The sequence below is a fragment of the Copidosoma floridanum genome, unplaced genomic scaffold, assembly GCF_036245765.1.
Source record: "Copidosoma floridanum isolate Cflo_tuat_1 unplaced genomic scaffold, Cflo_Japanese_pri ptg000020l, whole genome shotgun sequence".
In the NCBI taxonomy this organism is placed as follows: domain Eukaryota; kingdom Metazoa; phylum Arthropoda; class Insecta; order Hymenoptera; family Encyrtidae; genus Copidosoma; species Copidosoma floridanum.
Window position 1 is genome coordinate 7,393,392 of NW_028321897.1, and position 26,748 is coordinate 7,420,139.

At 38.5% G+C, this 26,748-nt stretch overlaps 1 protein-coding gene across 1 annotated transcript in view; it reads left to right on the forward strand.

Moving 5' to 3' along the window:
- Positions 1-8,123: 8,123 nt before the first annotated feature.
- Positions 8,124-26,748, forward strand: part of LOC106639394 (uncharacterized) — a 76,944-nt gene continuing 58,319 nt past the window's right edge. Inside the window, exons 1-6 of the mRNA XM_089594050.1 lie at positions 8,124-8,174; positions 8,792-9,121; positions 9,739-10,110; positions 10,503-10,753; positions 13,621-14,021; positions 20,441-20,642. Coding sequence (XP_089450176.1) covers positions 8,124-8,174; positions 8,792-9,121; positions 9,739-10,110; positions 10,503-10,753; positions 13,621-14,021; positions 20,441-20,642 — 1,607 coding nt within the window. The remainder of the gene's footprint in view (positions 8,175-8,791; positions 9,122-9,738; positions 10,111-10,502; positions 10,754-13,620; positions 14,022-20,440; positions 20,643-26,748) is intronic.

A 26,748-nucleotide genomic window follows, 5' to 3' on the forward strand; every position in this document is an offset into this window, starting at 1 on the left:
AGCTGATTGTCGCTTAAAGGCACACTTTGTTTTGTTTGTTTTCTTTTTATTCGCGTTTTAATTTCGCAGCTATTTTACCAGCATCCGTGGCGCGATTGTATTTGATGAACTCGCCTTGGGGATGATTAATAGCCGTAGTTTTTCATCGCGTCCGCTCGTGAGTAATTGTCATTGTGCAGACGCGCAACAGTATACATTATGTTGTATGGAGCGACAGAGGGAGTCGTCACAATTTGTCACTCGCAAACCGTGAAACGTATTATGGTTTGACCTTTAGAGGGAGTAAAACCAGCTACCCTCGCATGGAGACTTTACTGTCTACTCGTTTCCACTTTTATATTTTTCACTGTATTGTGGTAGAGTCTCTCTTCTTCCCCGGAATCTCACACCTGGCACGTACAGTCTCCCAATTTTCTAAGGATGTATTTCGCTATATTAATTTCATACACCCTAGGGTTTACCCCTCGTCCAGGATCTCTATCCATCGTGAATGCGTCATGATTATGGGTGTGAAAGTGAAACGACAGCTATATCTGATGATTGGACTCGTCTTTGTGGTACAGTTATTAACAAAAATACCATACGGACGAGGGCTGATCTACAAATTAAGGAAGCGAAACTCAATGATTACGTCAGAGGCAAAGGGTCTCGAAATCACGTACCTGCAAGTGCGACGAATTATATCCAGAGCACATCAGGGGAGCTCCCATTAAACCTGCAATCAGTAGCTTTGGGCAGACGAAAGGAGGGGGGAGAAACATCTCCAAACTCCGGGGCTGGAAAAAAGCAACAGGGAGACGAGAATTTCTAATTAGACGGGTAGCTGTACGTGTGTACGCGTGGACGGGCACGGGCTGAAAGTTTTGGTAAGCCGTGTGTATAGGAACCGGCGGGTCGGTACCGTCGCACTAAGTTTCGAGCCCAACAACAACGGTGCCAGCAGCGTCAACGGCTGAGAAAAAAAAGGAGCTTAATTGGGTGATTAGTCGGTTGCGTCGGTGAGAGGGTGGAGCTAAAAAGAAAAGGGGGGCGGGCAGGACAAGTACCGTGTAATAACTGCAGGGTGTGAGACGTTCAATTTATCACGGAAAATTCAGTGCTCGTTATAAGTATTGCTCATTACCGTTGATTACGGATTTGCTTGTAATTGCAGTATACCATCACGACTTGGCTCAACATTGCTTAAGATACTTTTATTGTAGCATATGATTCATCATCACTCATGTGTATCGTTACTTTTGATTGCTAATGGTCAGTTGCTTGGCGTTTATTTTGATTGACCATCACTACCTATCGCAAGGTCTACTCTGCACATACTATAGGTAATATTGTTCTCCATCTTGGCTGGTGTTGTTTTATGTTTGAATACAATCTATCTTACTGTTACAATATAAGGGTTGAAAAACTTCAATGACTTTTTGACCATGTAATCACTTTTCAAAGTAGCTTAATTTCTAGACGTAACGAGAGAACATTTGAAGAAATATCCTTTACGGAAGCAAATACATTTTAGAAATATTTAAATTAACTTTTCATGTGTTTTCCACTAATCAATATTGTTAATACTTTCTGTTGCTCTGGAAGCTTCGTAAAAATCATCTAACCCTTCTCTTCAATAACTCGAAATTTAATCGTCTTTCGAGTATATGGAACTGAAGTTTATTATATCATCCTTATTTTTTTCCATACTTTTATTTTTAATAGATAACTTAGTCTCCTCTTCATCCAAAATAATATTTATCTCCGAGTATAGCTAACGATGTAACTCGTATCCAGGGTCACAAGTTTAAGAAATACAATATGTCCAATTGCATCTTCGATAATATTTCAACAGCTCATCTCGTCAAGCTTCACATGGAAAAGAAAGGATGTCGTCATTTGCAATCCTAATGAATTTTTTTATTATATCGACCATCTTAGTTACCTGACTCCATCCCATTTACAAGCTTTTGTATGTTTTGAGATCATTGTCTAACACATTAATTACAGCAAACATTGATATTCTACGCCAACCACAACAGTTCAATGTTTACTTTAAATGATGCTGATAAGTCAGGACGATAACAGAACAAGATGAAATCGTCTATGGAATGCATATTTTGGCGAAAATCTCGAATTGCCTTGATAATATTGCAAAGCTTTGTTACTATGGATGATAAACTTAATCATTGTATATTAATATGTATTATCATATCGCCATTGGTCTACGACTGTTTTTATGCAATATGTGCAGCAGAATTTTGACGTTCAATGTAACACCAAGAACTATCTCTCCCTCTCAATATTCTCTTGTTGATTTTCACAGTTGGGGTAGGCAGTTTTTTTGAAACATGCGCAATGCAAGGAAAAGTTGGGGAATTTGATTTATCGCCTTGCGCATCCCTCGTTGTCTTGCCGATCGTGTGTGCATTGGTAGTTTTATCACGTTGTTTACAGATAAATGGGGGAAGTTATCACTTTGTACCAAAGGAATTATGTCTGATTATTTATTGCTATTGTCTTTTGAACGTAATTGATGATGTGCTGGAGGAAAGAATACGAAACACTCGACACATTGTATAGGATAGTCTTTTTCATCAGAAAATTTCTACGCGTTGACTTAGAGCTTATCTTATGTAAGACCACCAGTGCTGGAAACAGAATAGAAAAACAGCATTAAACGTTATGGAAACGAATGGTCCTATGTTGATTACAAATCAATCGTGACGAAATAATACGTGGAATTGGCGTTTTTCATTCGATCCAATGACTTGACATTCGCATGAATGAATGATTCGCCACTTGACATTATATGTAAGGTTTAAATTTTCGTTAATTTAACCACGTGGAATGTTTTTGGAGATAATACGAGACACAAAAAATAGGTGGCTTACAAAAATTATAACAGTAGTGAATTATAAGAAAACACATTAAAAGTAAAACAAAGAAGAAGTAATATGTGTAAATAGATCTATACACAGCACTACTGGTAAAAGTAAACGTTTTTGCCCGGATTCTAGCGAAATTAAATCATCCCTACACCCTTTAATATTTTCCTTTGTACCTCAACTTATGTTACAATGAACAAATTTCGTTTTTGTACGACATTCTTTTCGTTGTGTCGTTTACATTAGTTTTACGTACGTAAATGTAGGTACATTTCATTGTATAAGGAGGAGTTCACGAGGACAACAATTAGGCTTGAATACTACGTTCTTCATTGTTTGGCCTTATGCGAGAACTATTTTAAGTGATTAAGGGTCGAAAGTATTTATGTTGTTGTTTACTCTCTATACTTATGAAATAGCGACAGGAATGCTTTTACTACAAGAATTTAGTAAAGTTAAATCAAATCTAATCTGATTCAATCTAGATCCGGGCAAGTCACTTCGTGTTTTCGGTCACTTAGTACCAAAATCGTACTTACACATTTTATGAACCACGTTAAAACAACAACAACAACAACAACAACAACAACAACAACAACAATCAAAATACAATTTGTGTAAGGTGCACCTACTTCCACAATCCTCGTTAACCTCAATGCTGTTCACCTGAAAAATTTCAATTACCTCTCATAACAGGAAGTCTGAACCCTGAACGTCAACGATAGGGTGTATAATTTTATGCCCGCCTAGGATGTTAATCAAGCTAATTTCGTTCTCAAAGCTCATCCCAAGGTCTACAATTCCCCATCCACTTGACTATGCTTTCGAGCTTTCCCCCCCTCTCTTACCATGAATCATTATCGTTGTCGTCATCATCGTCGAGCTGGATGAGATTCCGTGGTCGCGGGTACAAGCTCGTCCTGGAGCATGAAAATTCCACGCTGTCACTGAAGCACGAGGTACTTGCGGCCAAGTGTTTATGGCACGTGAGTCATCCCCAACGTATTTGTTGCTCCCGACAAACGATCAAGTTTCGCCATAGTGGTTGTATTTTTCTTATTGACTTTCCTTTTTTTTTCTTCTCGCTAAGAATGCGCGTAGAATACTTTGAGGAGATCCGTAACTTATGCCTTGAGAATTAAAGATATGCAAAATAACAATATCTTACAAGTTGAGTGAAAAAAATTTTCCCAACATCAAATAAGTTCTACTAAAATTGTTGGGACATTTCGTTTGTCGTGTGATTTGAACTACACAAAGTGTGGTCTGTTAGCTGTCATTATTCATAAGCAAACATGTTAGAACGTTTTAATAATATTTTTAATGAATTTAACTCTTCTTGTTGATCGTACGACAAAGTTAATCCCTTGTACATTCCAAATTACAAAAATCCCTTCGAGCAATTGTATCCAATTCAAATAATCCAAATACCAATATTCACAAGTAACATGGCATATTTCTTGAAAAACAAATTTATAAGAAACATGGCATTTCTTGATCAAACTGCTGTATATTAATTACGGCAAATCAAAATGTTTCAGTAAACTCAAGTCTGAACAACCAAACAACAACTTCTGCGTACCAGAAAATAATCTGCTGTAGCGCGTAAACTACACAAGAGTCACGATATTACAAACCAAAGCCCACATTAACACGCCAACCACCAAACGGGCGCGTATCTTGTAATTCCTCCCTGGCTCAATTCACCGAATTCGTGCAAAACGCACACTCGCGTATGTAGCAAATTCACCCGTGCACATTGACAGATATACAAACACAGGGAGAGAGCTTCCGGGTTTCGAGGATAATGGTATAAAGCTCGAGCCAATGTATCACGAGACTATTGCAATACTTAGATGACGTTGCACGGGATTCCAGGCAACAGCTATACGCGTGCTGCACATATCGGTCACTGTTACACGTACGCAGAGAAGCGCGCCAATCATTACTTCTTAATTGGCCGGCCTGGTGATTAATCTGCAGCTGGCAGGGTAATTGTTGTACCTCCGTCCGAACACGTTTGTGATGACGACGGCAGCTCAGTATAGCTGCTACGACGTCTCGAATCTTTGTCCCCGAATTGCCATTGTGCGCGTGGTGTGTTTGCACCAGCGCCGACAATGCCTATAGTTCTCGAAGAGCCAAGTGCGCACTTAGTCGGAGCTTTTTGCCGGTGCAGTTTGCAAAATAGTACTCTGCCAATAGTATGATGTCCTGGATACGTTGGCAGGGAGGGGGGGGAGAGGAATCATCGAAATCATCTGACTTTGTTCCGTTGCGAGCTTTAAGTATAGCTTCATCTTGCTAGGGACTGTATACATAAACAATCCATTGAACTTAGTGATTTTAATATTCGCAGTTACTAGAAGAAAAAGTATTGTTTCTAAGAACATCATGAAAATCTCATCATTGTGTTACTTTCGATAAATACACAAGTTAAATTTGATTTAATATAAGAAATGTGAAAATAAAAGTTTACTTAAGTAAACCACGTGACCTTCAAAAAGAGCACTTGAGTATCTATGCCTAAAACAACGGACTTTATACAATTGCATAAGTTATCTGTATAATTTTACGGGACTTGTGTTAGTCAAAAGTAGATAATAATTGAAAATCATGACAAATGTAGATTCCACATAGCTCTGAAACGTCCTCTACTATTGTCAATGGCACATGATTGTGAGTCTTCATCAAAAGTTTATCATAATATTTGGTGGATGACATTCTCGTGTGTAGAAATAGTACTTCAAAAGCAACTCGGTCGAGCCCAACGTCAGAGTTCTTTCGTTGGTCGATAGTTTAATGGGCAAGTATAGCTTATAGAGTCGACGACGATAGTGTGACTTACATTATTCATTTATTCCGACAGGGAAACTTTGTTTCATGGCTTTCATTCCAGAGTACACACTTTACTTTCGTAACACATGTCATAGATTAAAAATTACCAGACAACAGTGTAACTGCGCAATAAAAAATGAAAAAGTGTGACCATCACCATTGGCCAATTGTAATCGTGGAATGATTAATTTTCTGGAAACAATAGATGCCTTGCGAGGTAGTCTTGTGGATATCGAATTTATTATCTTTTGTTCGTTACAGACAATAGCTCATCGCGCCAATTGAGGATTAGCAAGCTTTTGCAAAACCCTCTCATTATTGTTCCACGTTGTATCGAATGTACCAGAAAAAAAAAGATTTGGCAATCAATAGCCCTCCAAACGGATGTACAGCTTTTACTTTTATTTTTGCACAACCATGCTCTTTGATTATTTCGCACTCACACACGATATGCCGTGAAAATAAATTTTTGGCCGAGAAAAATAACGCTTTCCAACAACCATGAACTCTCGATCGGTCGCGCCAAACTACTGGGATTCACCTCTGACGAGTCCAATAACACGTACCGTCGGCTCAAATCAGCATTTAAACGTAATCAATACAAGACGAATAGCCAAGGTCTTGATAGCCTAATCGAGTCTAATCACGCGCAGACTTGTCGATCGTACCTCGTGGAGCATCGATCGGAGCTCCTCCGCGGTATCGTATCCCCTACATCTGATTTTCCGGATCTCCCGTGCGAAAGGTTTTCCTAATCTTTGAATCAAACCAAATTTTTCCCTGAAACGACTCGCGAGTCGATCAGCCATAATAACAGCTCAGGTCTAAATTTGTCACACCCTAAAAACCTTCATCCTCCTCCCCCCCCCCAAAAAAAAGACACCTCTGATTCTAGAACACCCAACAGTGGCAGGAATAAACACGAGCCAGCCTTTTTGGTCGACGAGCGAAAAAAAAAAGAGCCCAGCAAAGGCACCAAGTTTGAAGAAAAATATTCGCGCATCCAAGAGGAGGCATTCTCCACCCTTGTCGCGAGCGGATGTCGCGCCAACAACTTATTTCTATATATATATACACGTTTTCGAGCCTAAGGCCTTGCTCTTGTTTCAAGGATGTGTGCAGGTGGGGTATACGTGTAATTGCGCCGGCGCTTCGTATAGGAATATACTTACTTACTAACCAACACAATTTCTCGCTGTCTGTGTACAAAGAAAAAGAAGGGAGAAAAAAAAAGCGAATGGGGAGGGAGAAGTATATATACGGAGTATATAGGTAAGACACCGCGAGCATGTGTGCGTGTGTGCGTGTGTGCTTTGTAAAGCGGAGGGGAAGAGATAGTGACCTAGATTGCACTAGCTTGTTCGCTCGCTCGCACTGACGACGACGGCCAGCAAAGCAGGCCTACGTTGCTCTACGTGTGTGTGCGTGTGTGTGTAGGCTTGTTCCGCCTCGTCAATCGATCGCCGTGCCATCGTGTGCCAACGTACTCTTTTCCTCCACCTTCTTTTTATTACTACTATTATTGTTATTATTATTATTTTTTTTTTTATTTTAATGCGTCTCATGTTGATGCCGGCTCTCAGGCGCTCGACCAATGATTGAGGGGAACAAAGGAGAGGAAAGTGAGTGTGTTATCGATCGGAGAGAAGATGCAGAGAATTTTATTTTTAAGCCACGAGAGGCAAGTTAGCATATTCATGCGCGTGAGATTTGCATCAGCTGCCGCTGTACGTAGCTTTCGCGACGGTATAGAGGCGCTTATTTGGACGATTGGAATTTCTAAGGCAATCGATGGCCTTTTGTACTTCCATTTTCGAGGGCCGCTAGTGAAATCTTTCGATCTCGTTGGGTAGGTGTATCGTTTGAATTGATCACAAATCCGCGTGGAAGTCAACGTATATCAGAGTCGTGCATCTTTTATACGTCTACGGATGATTATTGATTTAGCACTTCCGTCGTAAACGAAAAGAAATGGATGAATAAATAATACTTGGTGATGATCGAATTTTTTATGATTCCCTACTGGAAGCTTTTGCGGGCGACTGTTGTTAGACTCACCCAGGTTAAAATAAAAGAGACTTTGTATCTTGAAAATACCAATTTTCTGTTGTTATCGGTGACATTAAAATGTTCATTTTCCTTGAAATGTATGCAAATAGAAAGAGCTTTTACTAGCACTCGATGAAACGACTGATTGTATTTATAAAATCGAACCCCTCTTCATCCATAATAATTAACAGAGCCATAGAAAATCAACATATTCATCGTGCGGATCCAGATGATTATGCTAAATCAATTCCACTAGTCAGATATCGTTTCCTCCACCCACTGTGAAATCAAAGTTATGGATATCGGGCGATTAGTGTCACGCCGGGATCGTCATAAAACGGGATAATCAATCGTTATCATTCGTGAAACATGCAGTTGCATTTATCCAAAGATATTTTATCCCCAACCAGGGAGTTCTTTGTGAGTAGCAGAGGAGCTGAGTACATCAAAGTTCCAGTGAAACTTACAAAGTGTTTCCAAGACTTTATGGGAGCTTAGATAACTTTGAATAATTGTAAAAGTCATCAAAGTGTCATCATGACTTTGAAGGGTTTCAAAGACTTTTATGGTATCTTAGAAACTTTCAGAGACTTCAAAAGACTGTCAATGATTTGAAAGTCTTTTGTCACTGATTCGGACAGTATGAGCAGCCCCTCGTAGAAAGCAACTTGAGGCACCAGGGAAATTTCCATCCACTTTTACTGCTAAAAAGAAAATCCGGATTTCCCGATACAACATACTCCAAGTGATAAACTAATAAGCTTATCAGAGCACCAAAACTTGCGGTACATATGCATCATGCAAACTACGGGTAAACTCCGGCAATATATGCAAGGGTACCTGCAGCAATCTTCCGGCGAGTTAAGCCCGAAACGACCTCATTTCCATCCGGCCCAGCTGCTACGTGCTTGGGGATGATTAATAAATGATACATTTCCTTCACTCGTCCTTCGAAAGACCCCGTTCTATCTTATAATATCGACGAGTCAAAGTAAAAACAAAAAAAAATAAAAAGGACGAAATCTTTATTTCCACAGGGATGCCCGGAGCACCGAGGGTCTCCCATCAAGGGAAGTCCTGCCTCCAAGGGTAACGGCAGGCCACCGGGTGACCCGAGTCACCCACCAGCCAACGCGATGACGGCTACCGCGTCCTCATCGTCGCGCGAGCACCGCAACAGCCACGCGGGACTGCGGGACAACGACTTCCTGGCTAACGCCGCCTCGGCGCTACAGCGTCGCTTTCACTTTACCAAGTCGAGTGGTAACAGGAACAATGTTCCCAAGCTCATCATTCGGGACTCGAGTACTGCCTCGGAGACGACCATCAACACCAGCACCGACAGTCAGACCACGCTCATCACGCTGGTTGGTTTTAGACCCTTTTTTGTTTTTGTTTTGTTTGACGTATCCTAAACATTTTCGTTCTGAACAAACATACATTTTTGAGATTTATATTTTTATGAAAGTGAATGCAAAAGGATCGAAATACCATTCTTGTCAAGAAATACATAAAATTGAAAACTTTTAACTTTTTTACACTATAAAAATAGTTTTTCGTTTATTGGTATTCTAAAACACGTAAAACAGCAATTGTGACCTGAAACTCTTATATTTGGGGAGTGAAAATACACAGGTTTTATTTAAAGGAATTTTCATGTGCTACAATTAATAAAAAAAAAAATTAGTTTTCAGTTTGTATCGATTTTCTTCGGCTTTTTTTTCCACACAAAAGTTTGCTTCTGCACAAAAATTAACAAAATGACTAATAAGTAGTAGTTAAATTACGAACCAACTTTAATTTGAAAATATTTAGTGTTAATACAAAGTATTAAAGAAATTAAGATTGAATAAGATGACAAGACACATTGGCAGCCATTAAAGTCTTTATAATGTATGTACGAACTAAGTTTGGACCGAAAATGGACGAAAATTACCAGGATCTTTAATCTAAAAGAGAAAGAAACATCCTCATTCGTCCCCAGGTAAACACAACGGACAGTGAGCAACACGACGACAGCCTGGATCTCATGGACGTGCATCCTGAGTTCTCACCTCCACCCGTGACCTCGTCATCGTCATTTCACCCGTACCAACATCATTATAATCACCAGCAGCAGCAGCAGCAACAGCCAACAACAGGACATAGCAACGGTGTATCGGCCATTACTGCTATCGTCACTGCTGCAACGGCCACTGCAACTGCCTCTGCTGTGAACTCGACGTCGCCACCGCCACTTCAGCAACAAAAGCAGAGGAGGCAGTCTTCCTCGCCACCCACGCCTCAGTCTGGCACCACGAACTCACAGACCATGAACGCCCAGCTGCCAGCCAGGCCCATTGAGTGTGCTGCCCAGGTCAGTTATGGGCTGTTGGTGACATCGACACGTAAGAGAAGAAAAAGATACCATTTTGTTAGAGGGAAGCTTATCAACTTGAGATTTGCTTTATAAATACTTCATGTACCTCAAAAAAATTAAATGGTACCTTTTGTATCTCAAGCATCGATATAAGAATGTACTGCAAGCTTTGGATATGCTTACTTGATGATAGACCTCACTGGATATTAACTAGAAGCCGATAAAATCGATTAAAAGTATTCAAATTGTAGAAAAATAAACATAAAATGAGCTTTGAAATTCGAAAATAAGCATAAATAGATGCTACTGTGAATACAGCTGTGACAAATGTCGTTGGCATCTCGACTCCCCGTGATATCTTTGTCATTACAACTGGCTCGCATTTACAGATGAACGGGTTATCGTCGTCGGCGAATGTTTCGCCAACCGCGCTTCACAACGGTCACGCCAATGGACCGACAACAGCGGTGCCGATGATATCGATGACGAACCTTTGCGTCGGCGGTACGAACAGTCCGGGCGCGCCACCACCCACGCCGATGATCGGACCGCACCAAGAGTCGAGGTTCACTTTTCCGGGGTTGGAAATCAGTAGACCAAAACCCGCGCTGCCGGATCTCAGGGCTGCCGACTTCTTTAGGTAAGTTTTTTAATGAATATCCTGGCACTCTGGGCCCAAAAGTTACGAGATCGTTGCCGTCGCATGGATCGTATGGATTTTTGGGAGACCCTCCTTTGTATTATCTTGCATTATCCCTCTCTATGTAGTTTTACGGTCACTTGTATGTCCTCGTCTTCTAAGTATAACCCATGGTAAATTCTTTATAGTGTGGGTAAAAGTAAGGGGAAAAACGGAAAGGATAATGAAGGTAAAGTTAGTGGACACTGGAATTAACACGTGTACGTAGAAATCGACCAGTTACGAAAATTACAAAAAGCAAGAGTTTTAAGTAGAAAACCTCGATTTTGGTCAGACGCGTGTTGTTAATAATACTCCCAGAAAGAGGTATCTATTGAACATAAACAGAGATTTTGAAACTATTTATATTAAAAATAGTTAATGATTTTCTAAAATAAAATTATGTTATAAATCATGTTTTTGGGGTAAATCAGCATACTTCGGGATAAAAAAATAATTTTTTTATAATAGTGTAGGAAAAAAATTTAATGATTAAATGAATGACTCGCAAAGAAAATCATGCTATCTCACTTTAAGTAGAAAACCTTGATTTTGGTCAACCGCAATTCGTTGATCATCCTCTCAAAAAAATTTATTTATTGAAAGTAAACAGGGGTTTCAAAAGTACCTAAATTAACAATAGTAGTTATTTAAAAAAATTAAATTCATTGTTGTATCAATAAAATTTTGTATGTACATCCATCAAACTTTAAATAAAAAAAAAACCGTGTATTGAAACAAAAGTTTAATCAAATGATTGGGAAAAAATCGCCTTACTTCTTTTCAAGTGGAAAATCTCGTTTTTAGTCAGACACGATTTTTTAATTATTCTTTGAAAAACAGGTATTCATTAAACATAAAATGCAGTTTCAAAAAAAGCTTGAAACTTTAATTTAAATCACTTACTGTCTGACCACATTATGCGTTTGAATATATCTCTAATGTCCAAGATATAAAGAGTAATTATTTTAAAATCAAATACGATTTTAAACTTTTTTTCAGGTTGGATCTAAAAATAATATACATTTGTTGACATGAAAGAAATGAGCATGGATTTTTTCGTGTACTCTTTAAGTTTCCTCTGCTAAATAAGAAAATTTTGTATGTGTTATGCAATCATGGTTTCTTTCTTTACTCAAGATTGCTTGAATATGATCATTCATTTTCTTTCCCAACTCACAGAAACAAGTAAGGTATCTTCGTGATAAAGTAACAGGTATAATATCATCGTAAAATACGTGACACACTAGATAAAGTTTTGAGAATAACGTACAAGAGACCAGAATATTTTATTGCTTTTTTTTTCATCCCGACTTTCTCATCCGATCTCCTGTATAATAAATAACTTTGGTGCTCTCTTGTACATTAACAAGATATTACGCAATACCTCACAATACAGTGTGTAATTCTTACGAGCTATAAATTACTCGAGCAAGTATCGCCATTATGGTCTCTATTAGCACGAAAAAGAAAAAAAAATACTCACACAAAAGAACGAGAGAAAAAAAAATTATGCTCTTTCATTACTGCGTATCACGATAATCCCGTCCTTCCGTTGGATGGGAAATCCCCATTCACAGCGACGAGTGCGCCTATTTGAATACAAACTCTGACAAAAACATTCGTCCCGAGTCTCCTGGAAAAGCTAAAAAGAACTGCCTACGCAAAAAAGAAGTAAAAGATAAGAAAGAGGGGCAGCAGCTCGCCTACTCCACTTCTCAGGCTCCTCCGTTTCTCCAACCACGCAATCGATAAATTCGCTTCTTGAACCTGAAAGAAAAATGTATAATGTAAAGTATAACGAAGTATAAGTAGGTGACGAGTTGTCGAATTGCACTCATTGTGCGCGACGAGAGCACCGCGGCACTATCTCCTTTGTGTGTTTAATACACTGCTGGAAAATTCGATTTTCTCTTCTTCTCCACGATTTCAAGCACGAGCCTCTTAAAAAGTGGCACAGACCGCGTTTCACAATTCAATACGAGGGTATACATATACGTATAAACTTTTTCTTCTTCTCGCGGGGTTTGGCAGATTACGTATTCCCGCGATTGAAATTTGAAATTTCCTCGCGAGGGGTCTTATTTTTACGACGAAGGGCATCCGTGATTGAGTAATATTCCATTGTCTCGAAAAGTGGGTTATCCAGTTCGTACGTACGCAAAACGGGATTCCGAGAATATTTACAATAATCTTAAAACCAAATCGATCGATCGTCGAGCCCTACTGAAGTGCGACACTTTTTTCTTTTTTTTCATCCCACCACGAAAGTGGCAGTACTCGAGTGACTCGGTACTTTCATCGCTCTGCCATTATTATTATTATTCAAATCGAGGCCAGAGCTTCCGTTTGGCCGTCCACATTGTCTTGGTCTATTAATTATAAGGATGCGTGATGTTTTTACAACTTTTTCTCCCCCCATTTCCTTTTTCCTATTAACACGCAAAACTCACTAGGCCACTGCAAGTGTGTTGCCATAGACATCGTCCATACTCACATCCCAGTAGTGTCTCCCATATATCACTCGCCCGTACAAGTGGCGCATAGCGTCACGAAGCCAAGGGGCAATACTTTTTCCACGCACATGCCTAGGTGACATATGGGTGCGAGCGTAAACTTAAAATTGGTATATAGATCACAGGGGGAAAAAAAGGAGCAGTCACGCGCACGTCGATTCCCATATTATGTTTCCGAATGATTAATGCGACACGTACTTGCAACGAAACTTCTCACCCCCATCACAGACAGCTAAGCACACTGTTTTACTGGAAACGAAAAAAAAAAAAAAAAAAAAAAAAAAAAAAAAAAAAAAAAAAAATGACCCACAGCCAGCCAGTGCGGGGCTCGGTGGACGCTGGCCAGCCGGACCCCCAACAGATAAGCTCGATGTTGGCACTGGTAGCGGCCAAGGAGAAACAGCGAGCCTCGCCACCGTCGTCACTAGCTAAGCCTCTCGAGCCCCAGACCGTCATAGTGGGAGTCCAGCCGGCCCAGTGCAACGGGAACGCTGGATCAAACGCTGGCAGTCCGGTGGACACCAAGCAGGCGTCCTCGGGTTCGAGGAGTCCGACTTTGGCCAACGCCAAGCCGAACATCAACGTAACTACTAATCCGCTCGACATATCGCTGTGCGCCAACGGGACGGTGAACGGAAATGGCTCGAGTGGCGGTACCACTGGGACTGGCTTCGGCGTTGGAGGAGCTGGCAGAGGACGAGGGAGACCGACTGGTGAGTTTTTGTTTTTTTGTTCTTTTCTTGTTGTTTGTTTTGTCTCGTTGAGCACGTATGTCATTGGCGATCTGCTCGATAGGCTCTTTGGTCACTGTTCTCTTTTTTTGGAGGAAAGGAGGTCATTTTTTTTGTTTCAGCTTTGATTCTGATGAACGTTTCTGATAGTAGCGTTGTGGCTGATGTTTGTGGTGTAGGAGGAGGTGGCCCGAATTGGGTAAGCGCTGATGTGCTGTCGGACGAAACGTGATTGGCAATACGTGCGTACGACGAGATTACTCCCGAGTTTTGATCTTTTACGATCGGGCGCCAGAGTCTTCAAGTGGCGTGACCGAGGATACTATAAAACTTTTTAGGATTTCTAGAAAATCTTACTTAGTCCAAAACTTTTATTTTTAATAGTGTCACGTTACATTGGCACCGTCTAACACAAACACAAAATAAAACTAGTGTATTTTTCAATAATTTTGGGTCATGAAATATGCTTGGGGACAAACGGGTTAGTCAAATAGAGTATAATAGTTTTGTACTTAGGTTTTTGTATGATTTGAAATAGTATAGGAATATAAAAAAATAAAAATAAAAAAGTGGCATCCTGGTGTGAGGTGACGTTTTCAGTTGCAATGAAAGAAATTAAAACTGCTAATTTACTTCCCAATCAACTTACCTCGTATCCAGGAAAGTCAGATCTTTAAGAGCCTTAAATTTTCGGTAGTAAATCGGTATGTGCTGCAAAATAATACGACGTTATTGTTTTATTTTAAAGTTCGGTAACTATTTTACGGAATAAAATTGAATTTGTTATCATAATGAAATAAAAGAAAATACTTTTAGATCATCAGTGTTAGATTTTCCGCTTTGGGCCATCTCCCCTTACTATATATTACCTTACGTATATACACGGATGTGCAAGGCCTGCAATATGCAATTTTTTCAGCTATTTTAAGTAATTATTGCATTGTTTATACATTTACAAACTAATAATTTATCCTAAGTTTGAAAAACATAGACGAAATTAATTTTTATTTTAACTATGTCATAATATGACTTATTATCCTTTTCATGGTTCAGTGCGAAAAATAATCTTACCAAGACATCAGCCTATTTTTATTTTGTAGCAAAAGAGAGTCTTTTTATGTTAAAAAGTTCATCAGGAAATTATTTAATTTTTTCAATTACTAAGCTTTTAAAAGAAAGTAGCTACAGTACTAAAACTAGTACTTTTTATGTAAAAAAGTATGTATTAGGTATTACTTACTTATCAACCACAATTTTTTTCAATTCACTACAATTACATTTTGTCATGAGAATTTATCGTGAGTGATTTACACGATAGAAAAAATGATTATTTAATCAAAGAAATTGTGTAGCCCAGTGAGAAGTTTCAATTACGACTTATTTTTCCTAACTGTTATTTCTGGTTTAATGATTCAAGCTTTAAACTTCAGTAGGTTGAATGAATGAAATGACAGGCTTTTATGGTTTATTCATCGGTACGCAAGCAGTTTTTATGTAGGCATATTTCTCGTTTTTATACATTTTTCTTTTCTTGCCATTATGTTGGAAGAGATCTTCATTAAAATAAAATTTAAAGAAGGTTTTTTTTGCCTGGTATCTTTATAAGACTTATTTTTGCCTTAACTCTTTTTGAATTGTGATTAATTTAAAAATGTATTCGACGAATCATTGTAAGAGATATTAGATTTCGTCCGATTTTTCAAATGCTTGTAACTTACTGGTGACTATTACAGTGACATAATAAAATAATAATATGAAGGCTACAGTTGTACTAAAGAAAGTTGGTGAGAGAAAAAATTTAAGTATCAAGATGTTTAAATTATGTAAGCCATGACATTAGACTTGACATCAACTTCATAATCATGACAAAAGACTTATTTTCATTTTTTTGCCAAATGGGAATGCACTAATTGTAAGTTTTGTAGTAAGTTTGGGGTATCTATTTTTCAATCAAACGAAGTTTTTAAATATATTTTTTTCAGTCCTGCCTGTGTATTGCTCTATTAAAATGTATAACTGTATAATTCAAATTATTTTGCTTACCAATCATTAAGTTCAATAAATAAAATTAAAAAAAAAATAAAAACAATAATGAAGAAATACAACGTGTTCTCGTCTACATTTTCAATAATATTCAAACTAGTAATAATTAAAGATAAAATCTACATTTCTTCATTATCATGATTAAAGAAATGTTGATAATATTATTATCAGCCAAATAAAATAAATATGAAAAAATATAGCAAAAAACAAAAAAAAAAAAAACAAAGAAAAAACAGTGCTGTAAGGAAATGAATTGGTGTTCTTTCTTTCAGAATCTCATCCCCTCGTTTCGACCATTCATTCATGGGTCAGGCTCTTTTTCCCGTTTTGCGCAATAGGTACATATATCAAGCGTCGCTAAGAGGCCTCCCTTCTCACTGACAAGCGAAAAGAAAAAAAAAACTCTTTGTTCGGACTGGCGATGATGGCCTCGTGTTGCTTTTTTTTTATGTTCGCTCGCTTCTGGTCCCAATATCTCGGGGGGCCTCTTAGGCTCGCGGGCTAATCGTACGTTCGAACGAATGACTCGAGTAAAGTGCAAATAGTGATTGCCTTATCAAGCATATGTATATACACGTGTGTATAAGTGGCCTTATAAATGTGTACTCGTGTATGTACGTATGAGCTTTCTTGTGTTTTTCGCGTTTGCTTCTGCTGACGAGGGACGACGCGTTTGCTTTTCTAGATTTACTTCGGTGGAGAAAACAGAGGAAGATTGGACGAAGGAAAAAAAGTTGATTGCCATCTCTTTGCCCCACAACGCAGCCGCATCGTTCCTCGTGCCGTACACGTGTACAGCTTCTTTCTATTTTACGCTTAGATACATACCTACACATACACTGCTCTCACCTCATACTATGTCTTTCCTTTTTTTTCCTTTCGTTGCTCTTAACTTTCTTGGCTCTTTCTTTCGGCTAACATTTTATTTTTTTCTTTTAGTAAAACAATTGCTTTTTATTACTTAGCGCGTTGTTGCATTAGCTTTTTTCTAATTATCGTTTTCCAGCCATCGATGTCTTCATGATTCATTTATTTTATTCATCAACAAAATGTACGTTGTCCCAGACTCAATGAGTGAAATTAATCTGATTTGCAATAAATATTTGTTGATTGAAATTGTTAAAAGTGAGTCAGTGCGAATCAGCTTTACTAATTTGGTTTAAGATAATGTGCATCAGTTTTTTACGGTTTTTCGATAATCGTTCATGACATTACGATACGCTGGATAATTCATACATGTTTGGTAAATTTATTATCTACCACCTAGTCTAAATTTTGTGTCGTGATTCATTTTTACTGAAATAACTGCAGACATAGCAAAAATTGAAATGTAAGTATCGCAGACAAGCGTATTATCTCGGTTTAAGTGAAAATACTCGATTTTGGTCAGACGCGGTTTTTCCATAATCGTTCGGGACATTGCGATGTGCTGGATAATTCATATATGTTTGGTAAATTTATTATCCATCACCAAGTCTACATTTTTTTCTGTATTTAATTCATTCTTACTGAAATAATTATGGACCTATCAAAAATTAAAATGTAAGCATCGCAGACAAGCGCATTATCTCGTTTCAAGTAGAACTACTCGATTTTGGTCAGACGCGGTTTTTTCGAATTATCAATACAATTTGAATCAACAAAAGTAACTCTTTTCCATAGTTTAATATTTTATATCAATCACTATCTCGTTATTCCGTTGTTTCCACGTAGCTCGAAAATAATTCAATTTTATGAAAAAAAAATGTCGAAATAAAAAGCTCCAGTGGCTTTCGCTAGCTGTATTTAGTCTAAAAAAGTGGAAAAAAGCACTGAGCTCTTCATCAGATTACACTCCATACTGTAATCCACGGAAAAATCAATGCCAGATGAGCAAAGCTTTTGAAAACTCTATCGTTTTTCACGCGCGTACCTGCTTTTATGAAAAAAGGTGATTATACATAAAAAAAAAAGAAAAAATGTTCAAGTACCCTCCATATTCACATGACTTCTCTTTTAATCAGCATTCACACCACGTGACATACAGCTACATATACTCAAAGTTCTCTCCTCTTCCACACAGGATAAAACATCGTGTATACATGTGCGGTCGCGCGTGCGGTCCAATTTACCTGTAGCTATTCGCATGCACTCGCATTAGCGTTGAACAGAACGTGTTCGCTCTTTAGTTTTTATTTACCCATCCTGTTTCTGCATCCTATTTTCCAAGACTCGCTGCATTGTGCACGCGCATCGTCCTTTGTTTTTAAAATTTCGTTTGGGCTCCGCAGTTTCAGTTTCTCCTTCGTTGCGCACACTTTGCCTTTTCTTTTTGCGCAGCAAAACGACAAAATGGAGCGAAAAACGAGGTACCCAATGCGAATGCACGAGAGCGTGTGTGTGTGTGTGTATGGATAGTTGGCTCGACCCTGCTTTTGCTTTGACGAAATGTCGGATGTATCTTCTGTATAGCGCATTCGGCTCTTTTTGTGTGCTGCTCTCTTCAAGTTAACTGGAAAAAGTGACGTTTTGATGCTGGCACTCTCGTTTGGATACCTTGCACGTGTCGAGCGGCTTTTTTTTGCACGTGTTTTTGTTGTTGTTGCAAAATTTTTGTGATTTTCCTTAGCTTTAAAAAAAAAAAGAAACACAAACCACCCCATCTGAACCTCTAAAACAGCCTTTTCTTTGCTTTTCTTAGTAAAAAATATGCGAGAGGATCGATTCGGAAAGATCGAAAATTAATGAATTTCCTCGATCTGTAATACATGGTACATGCACCGCTGTAAAATAAAGAAAAAAAAAGTTTGTATTACTCAAAGCAGTGGCATTCGTTGTGTGCACTCTATGTAATTATTGTAACTATATTACTGGCATAAGAAAAAATTAATTTTTACGTGCCAACACGTGGTTTTACCCAACGAACACGCTTTGTTCTCTTCATTAGTGGATTTTTTTTGTATTAGAGAATGGAAATTTTTCGCAAAGTAGTTCTCTAGCTTTTTATTTGTTCCATACATTATACTGTACAATGAATTGTCTGATATTATATTTTTTAGAACAAAAAAGAGTATTACAAAAACTACATACGCATTTCATCATTTCGCCATACACGAGCAAACACATCATCAACAACGTACAATTAAAGAGTATCAGAAAACATTCTTGTTAAAAAAAATAAAACAATTGCTTTTGCAAAGCGAATTTTATTCCTTGAAGCAGGAGTATTATTGATTTGGAATGTATTAATGTTTTTTAAATGTAATTATGTACATCATTATATAGTATTCACATGAACTCTACGTTCAAATGGATTTTAGAAGTTATCTCAACATCTGTAAATAAAACTATCATTACAGCGTACTCTATTTGCATTCGCATCATTCTTTACTTCCACGTTAAAAGCTAACTTGTTACTACCACGGACTATTAAACGTTTGTAAATAAATTTTCTCAATAGCATCTGCTTGTAACATTTTGTAAGTCGGAGATTAACATATTACACGATTGCATGCGTTTCCTTTGATGGACATAATTTAAATCTCGTTGATGCGAGTTGTACGTGTGAAAAAAAAAAATTCCATCAAAAAATGTTTGAGTTCGCCCGTAGGTGCACTCTACCTTGTTTGTTGATCAAACAAGTTTTAAAGGGCAGCAAATGCAATGCCAAAGACATGGCAAGTAACTGAAAATAAAGAAAAAAAACCAAGGCTTTTCTCACAAACAGATACACGCTTGTATATCATACGTACACATCGAACACACAAAGACACACGTGTGTGGGGCACAACAGGAGAGGCAAAACATTCGAATTCAATAAACTCCACGCGCACGCGTGTCTTGCACATACGTGCAAACAAAATAACGTACTATATGTGCACGAAACTTGCATACACATACACATATAACATGTACATATAGACCCATGACATCGGCCCAGCCAAAGCGAGGTGAGCTGCTTTCCGCGTCGTCTTTCGTACCAACCAAGGCCCTTTCCTAGAGCTGAAACTCGAATGTACAACGAAAAAGCACAAGGAAGTCGCACAGGCTTCCCTCGTATAATACACACGCGAGCCGCGCAAGACCTTATCGGCACGCGAATCCAACGAACTGCAGCCAGCGATCGCTCGCTCGCAAGGCCGATGCCTCCACTGCTCTCTGCTTCTGTCTCTTATTTTTGTGTGCCTATATATCTCGCGAACTCGTACATCTAAAAAACAGATAAACAAACAAACAAACAAACAAACTCTGCAATCTACAGTAAAGCATCGCTAACGAACTTAATCAACCCCACACCCGACCTCAACTTTCCTCTCCAACCTTGTCCTCTTTTTCTTCTTCTTTTTTTTTTTTTTTTTTAACGAACGACGCATCACCAGGTGGAAATGCAGCTGGTGGCAAGAGAACGGCCCAGGCGACGATTGTCGTGCAGCAGCCGTCTCTGTCCCTGGACGCACCCGCGGCGACGATTCTGCTGAGGCCCGCTGATCCCGATGCCAAGAGGCGCGAGGAGAACATGAGGCAACTCCTTGACGTCGCGAATTCGCTGACGCTGCAGGAGTACCATGACTTCGAGATGAGGTGAGTCGAAGCAGCGTCGCTTCTTTTATTTGCTTATTCATCCACGCGTCGGGGAACTCGGTTGACGTCGAGTGCTCCTTTTTTTTTGCCAAGACCACGTTTTTGCGTCGCAATGCACCTTTGATTATTGGGTTTTTGGCCTGTTTAATGCGTTTTTTTACATGTTGGACAGACAAATTAATCGTACTCCCTGATATGCGTCGAGCGTTCGTTCGATTTAAACAAATCCACTCTTCAGTAGAATGATTTCATACAGATTTTCAAACAACTTTGTAACTATACACTATTTTTTCTAGCTAAAAATATTGCCAAAAACACATCAAATTTACAATGAAATTTTCTAGCAAATATTTAAACAATGATTTTTAATTTGTTTTCCTCTCAGCTGACAACAATTTTGTTAAATACTGAGTAGTTAAGGGAAAAAAGACTTCCGATGAAAACACAAAGTAGTACACAAATTATATCAACCACTTGACAAGCCTTGTTACAGAATTAATCAGGAAGAAATTTGAGCACCCCTTTAATCGCGATAAAACAGCGTTTTAAAAACACTGCCCCACTGAAGTATAAATATATTGGAATTGGGGAACACAGACGATTGAAAAAAATAAAACCCCAGGTAATATCGACAAACAAGGGGGATGGAAAAAATAAAAAAATTTAGTAGCTTCGACAAATAACCTAATGACAGTGATAATGACTCGGTGAGACTTGGGAAAAAGCGCACGGGAGGTCTTCATCGAGCGAAGGCAATTTGCTCGATTTACACATTAGAGCTGAACAAAGTGAAGGAGAAGGAAAAAAAAATTATCGTCCTTTCTTTGTACGTATTATAGGGGTCGTAATGATGGAAAAAAGCAAAGTTGGGAAGTCTTGAGAACTCGGGAAGGATGTTCTTTATGAACGACAATCAAAACTATTATTACTTCTATTTTGTCCACGTTGGAACTTTAATACTTTATCCACGTTTTGTCGAGTATCCCTTGTTATTTTTTTCATTCGAGCTTTTTTTCGTTGTACAACAGGCTTTGGTAACTGTTACATGTTTTGCTCGATGCTTACAACAGATTCCAATTAAAAATTTCTAATCGATACAAGAAACGTACATTTTTCTTTTCAACCCTTCACCAGAACCCTCGAACTGTACTTTTTATCCGACACGATTCTTTACTTAAAATTGCGTGTACCTGTTTTTTTGCAAAATTCAATTCCACGTTCCATTCAATATCGCATTTTGTGCACTAAAATTGGAATGGAGTATTAATTTTCCCCCTAACGCAGTTTTTTCATTTTGTAAAATTATTCATCGAACCACAGCTCCCTCGTTTTGGACAATTTTTTATCATGCACCCACCATTTTCGCGGACATTTGGTGTACCTTTGAAATGAATTTCCCACCGTCCATTGCATTGAAAATATTACTTTTCAAAGACTATTTTAATGAAAAAAGAATTCATATACGCGCGTAACCTTTGTGTGCAGCACATGTTTTCTCGCTAAAACACACGTTTTTTACCAAGTTATTAAATTTTAAAATTGATGCACGTCGAGTTTACCTGACAGCCTGACCAAAAAAAAAAAAAAAAAAAGAACAGAGTATGGAAAATTGCGTTCCAACAATTTACACACATCGCTCACATGGAGCGCTGGGAAAAATGGATTATTCAGGCAGCTAACGGGAAAAAGAAAAAGATTTTAATGTTACCGGGTGTTGTTTCCTTGTCTCACCAAAAAAAAAGCACCGCTAAAAACTCGCGATCGATCATTTTCGCTCGTTCTCGACACCTGCTCTCTGCCCTTCCTGTTTTCTTTTCTCTATTTTAAGCATCCGTACACGCTCGTGTACACGAACGCGCTAGTTTATGTTCCGCGCCTCAATTTTTCGGATACGTGACATGTTTTTTTCCATCCCTTTCTCTCACTGCAGAGTTTTTCATAGCTCGCCGTCGCCAACACGCCAGCTCTTCCACTATTTCTCTCTGATTTTTTTTCCATCTGTTGTTTTTCGGACATTTTTTTACCTTTGTATGGAACTCACACTGGCTTACCTTTTCCTCTTTTTGAACGACCAAGCGAACGATGGTGTGTTAAAAAAAAATTTTCATCCCACATCATTGGCTCTGCTGATGAATAATACGCCATAAAGTGTTTTAAATTTCAATCAAGATGTTAAACAATGTTGGATTTTCGGTAAAACGAACCGAAAGTTTTCAAAATCATGTTTACACTAGCAAGTTCTTTTTTAAACTTTGATAATTCTTTGTGTATTATTCATGCGAATTCTTATTCTACGTTTCGCACAGAAGCTCTGTCGTGAAATTTCAAGAAATTGTTTGACTTCAGTTTTGTGAACTGAGATTTGCGACTAATTTGAGGAGTAACCAGGACATGAATACAAAATCATATCGATAAAATTTTATCGGCCGGCCGTCTCAAATGTCAATAAAAAATTTTACGGCTTGTAGAAAAACTATGCAAGCTGTACAATAGCGAAGAATCCAACGTAAAAATAATCTCTTGAAAGCAGGCTTTAGCTGTCGTGCATAAAAGAAATTCGATTTGAATACATTATGAAAAAATGTAAAGTGACATATTCTCCATCGTTACTGTAAAAAATGTACTTGCCGTCTACATTTTCATGTAAATCTGCCATACTTTCGATATATGTAAAGCTCGGGAAAGCTTCATAAAATGTGAAAATTTCTCCATAACGTATGCCAGATCAGTAATTTTTACAATTTGAGGTTTTCTTGCAAAATTTCAACTGTACATCATAGAAATAATGTAAAAGTTGTGCCATAAAATTATACATCAGCTGGAACCACACGACACCTTATACTTTTATTTTGCAATTTATAGGTGCCGTAAAATCTTAATACCATTGAAATCATCGTCGTCAAAATTTATGACTTACCGTGTACGTGCCATGTAAAAAAATACCCCCTCAATACCAAGGTAATTTCACACAGAAAACGTTGGATCGTGTACTTCAATCAGCCGAACTTTAATAACTCAGTAGAGCATTAATTTCTCGAAAATCGCCCAAGTTTTACAATTTGGGATCAAAGTCAAGGATGACCTTGTATCACGGCGAAACAGGAACAAAAATTTCACACAACCGAGCCTCAGATACGTACACCTGAGGAAAGAAAAAAATTCGCTCGTGCCAAAAAAAAGCCATCAATCTGAATTTATAATCGAAACCGAGGTCACTCCCTTAAAACTTTCCGTCTGAGTGACCTTCAAAGCCTCCCGCGGATCCGATAAACTACACCCTCCCCCTCTCCCTGCCACTTTTCTTCCAGCTCATTGGACACAGCCACAGTCGAGCTTCTACCTGTGTGTACTACACCCTCGTGCACGCCCATCCCCCCCAGCCTCGTCATCCTAATTCATTCGATTTAATCTCTATCGTTAAGCAAATACGGCATGTTTGAAACTGTATCCCTTCGATTTTGTCTATCCTGCTCGTTCACTTGACACTCGATTCCCCTCACTTTCTCTTTTTTTTTCAAACTACTTGTTTCATTTGTTTGAAAGGTCCCACGAGGCTCTTGGCCCATCGGGCAGAGCATAATTATCGGCTCGTCTAGTTTGCACCAGTTTTCCGCTCGAGCGTCGCCTGAGCGGGTACTTTATGAATTTTAAACGTCGTTTGTGATCTGATTAGAAAAAAAAAACAGGGATTGGCTACTAGTTTCAGCTATCGCCGATTTTTCCTATTTTGATCGATATAGTTTGACATAGATTACGCCAGTATTATCACATATTACGTGTAATGGCAAATAAATTGAGTCGTGATAAATTGTGTGTATAGAATTACACTATATTATTATATATTATTTTGGAATCTCTACATTTTAATAAATGAATAAAAGTTGAGGTATCTTCGATTTCTCTAAACGCAAGTTTTTTTCCAATAAATTGACTAATTTCATCCAGTTATGAATAAAAAAAAAAGAAATCAACTTTTATGCTCATCAACGACGCATAAATAATAGAAAAAGATTTATCGGTATTGAAACTTTATAGCTTTTTTTATGTAAAAGTTTGTCCCAACATCTCCACACACCGTCAACATTGAAGAAAAATTCTTAACGAAAACAAGAATCCGTATAGGTGCGTCAATTTGCCTTCATCCCCGGCAGTATACACTCCACAAGCGAAAAAAAGACACCCATGAACCCTGAGTGGAATTTTTCGTCTCTGCCATAATAGCGACAGTAAAGGATTTCGCTTTCTCGAGAGTCACTCGATTTTATTCGTCAATGAAACGAAAGCCTTCGACTTCAAGGAAAAATAAGAAGACATGGAAAGCTGATCTCATCCACACGCACGTATACCCACACATTTATACATGTACATGTATGTACAAGAGCACACGTGTACGTACAGATAGTTGCGCTCGCGCGCCTACACACCCCTGTAGCGCCAAAGCCAATTACCGGAGCTGCGAATAACACCAGCGCGAAGTACCTCCCTCGATCTTACCTCACTCCCTGCCTCCTCGCCTTACGCTCCCGATCTCTCGGAAGAGCCGTTCACTCGATTCTCCATCGACTTTTAACCCATATAAGTTCCACTACTCGCGCTATACCTATCGCCACCACCCCGCCGCCGAATGGAATTCCCATTCAAGACGTCTAATTCCCTCTATCCGCTACTTTTTCTTCCTCTATACTTTCCACATCCTTCTTTTTCCCTTTTTTTTCCTCTCCTTCTACCTTCTCTTTTCGTGGAAAGTGGCTGTAAGATAAACCTATCAAGTCAAAATAAATTTCCTCTTCTGGTTCTTTGCAGTTCGATACGGTTGAGGGCTGGAGGTGAGAATAATCTTTACCAAACGCGGAAATTGTTATTTTATTTTATTTCATCGCCAACGCGCAGGGGAAGAAAAGTTTTTGGAAAGTAAAGATGAGCTTCCTGATGGTAAGCTCTCCGTTGAAGTGTGTCGATTCAAAGCATGAAATTTCCTTATCGTCGTAGAGTCCAAGAGTATCGCTGGACGTCTCGTTTTGAATTGTATTTTAAAAACGTATAGCGTTTTCAAATTTTTAAGTTCATATAAGGTATGCAGAGATGATGGTATCTTAAAAAGCTTACTGGTAAAAATCAGTTTTACAAGGTTTTGAAAGTTATATTAGCTTTTTAAAACCACTTTGAAAAAATTAAATCAAGTTTTTAATGGTTGGATTGAAAATTAAAAAGTATATTCCACGTCGACCGTAAACTCGTACATAGTGCAAAGTTACTTCACTGCTGATTCAATAGAAAAGGAAATCAGACGCTTTTCCTGGCGATGCGACCTAAAAAGGACAAAATGAGACTACGAGTATTATGTTGCAACTCAAAGGAGGTAGGTATAGCTCGGGCAACAGCCCAAGCGTCAGATGATGTAAAAATCATTATAATCTAGCTGGGCATGAGAAAAAACATGAACACCTCGCTGCATACGTGCAAAGTGGTGCAGAGTCAAGCCAGCTAATTGGGAGCTTTACGTGACTTCAAAGATGCTCGAGTGCGAGAAAGGCCTTGGCTCGATGGTGCACAGAAAGAAGACCAACAGCTGCTTGGGAGCGTGACTTTTTTCGCGCAATTTGGCTTGTTACTTTAGATATAAAAATTTGTGGTGTGAAAAATACCATAGCACCTCTTGATTTTCGTTTGTGCCGATAAGAGGTACAGTAATTCTTACGACGAACCTTTTTGTAACTCATGCTCAAGTTTAGGTCATACAAAATGGGTCTTTACGTGAAATTTTCCTTTTTATATTTTTTCCGTCAATGCTCAGTTTGTCAAAAACTTTTGGTCCATTAACGGAAATCAATGTCTTGAAAAAACCAATTGTGTCTTTTGTATGTACAAAGTCTTTTACCAAGCAATTCCAAAACCCAGTTTCATCATCTATAAAGTTGTTTTTTTTCTGCCACAGTAAAATTAATGAATAGCTAAAAACCAAACAATCTTGTCACCATTGGAATTCTCAACTCATTCTTTCTCTCCAGAATCATCCGTAAATTTAGAGAAAAGCTCCTTACTTCCGCGCAAAAGTGCAAGCTCAAGAAAGCTGCTCTGGAGTTCCGGGTATTTTCTTGAGCTTTCA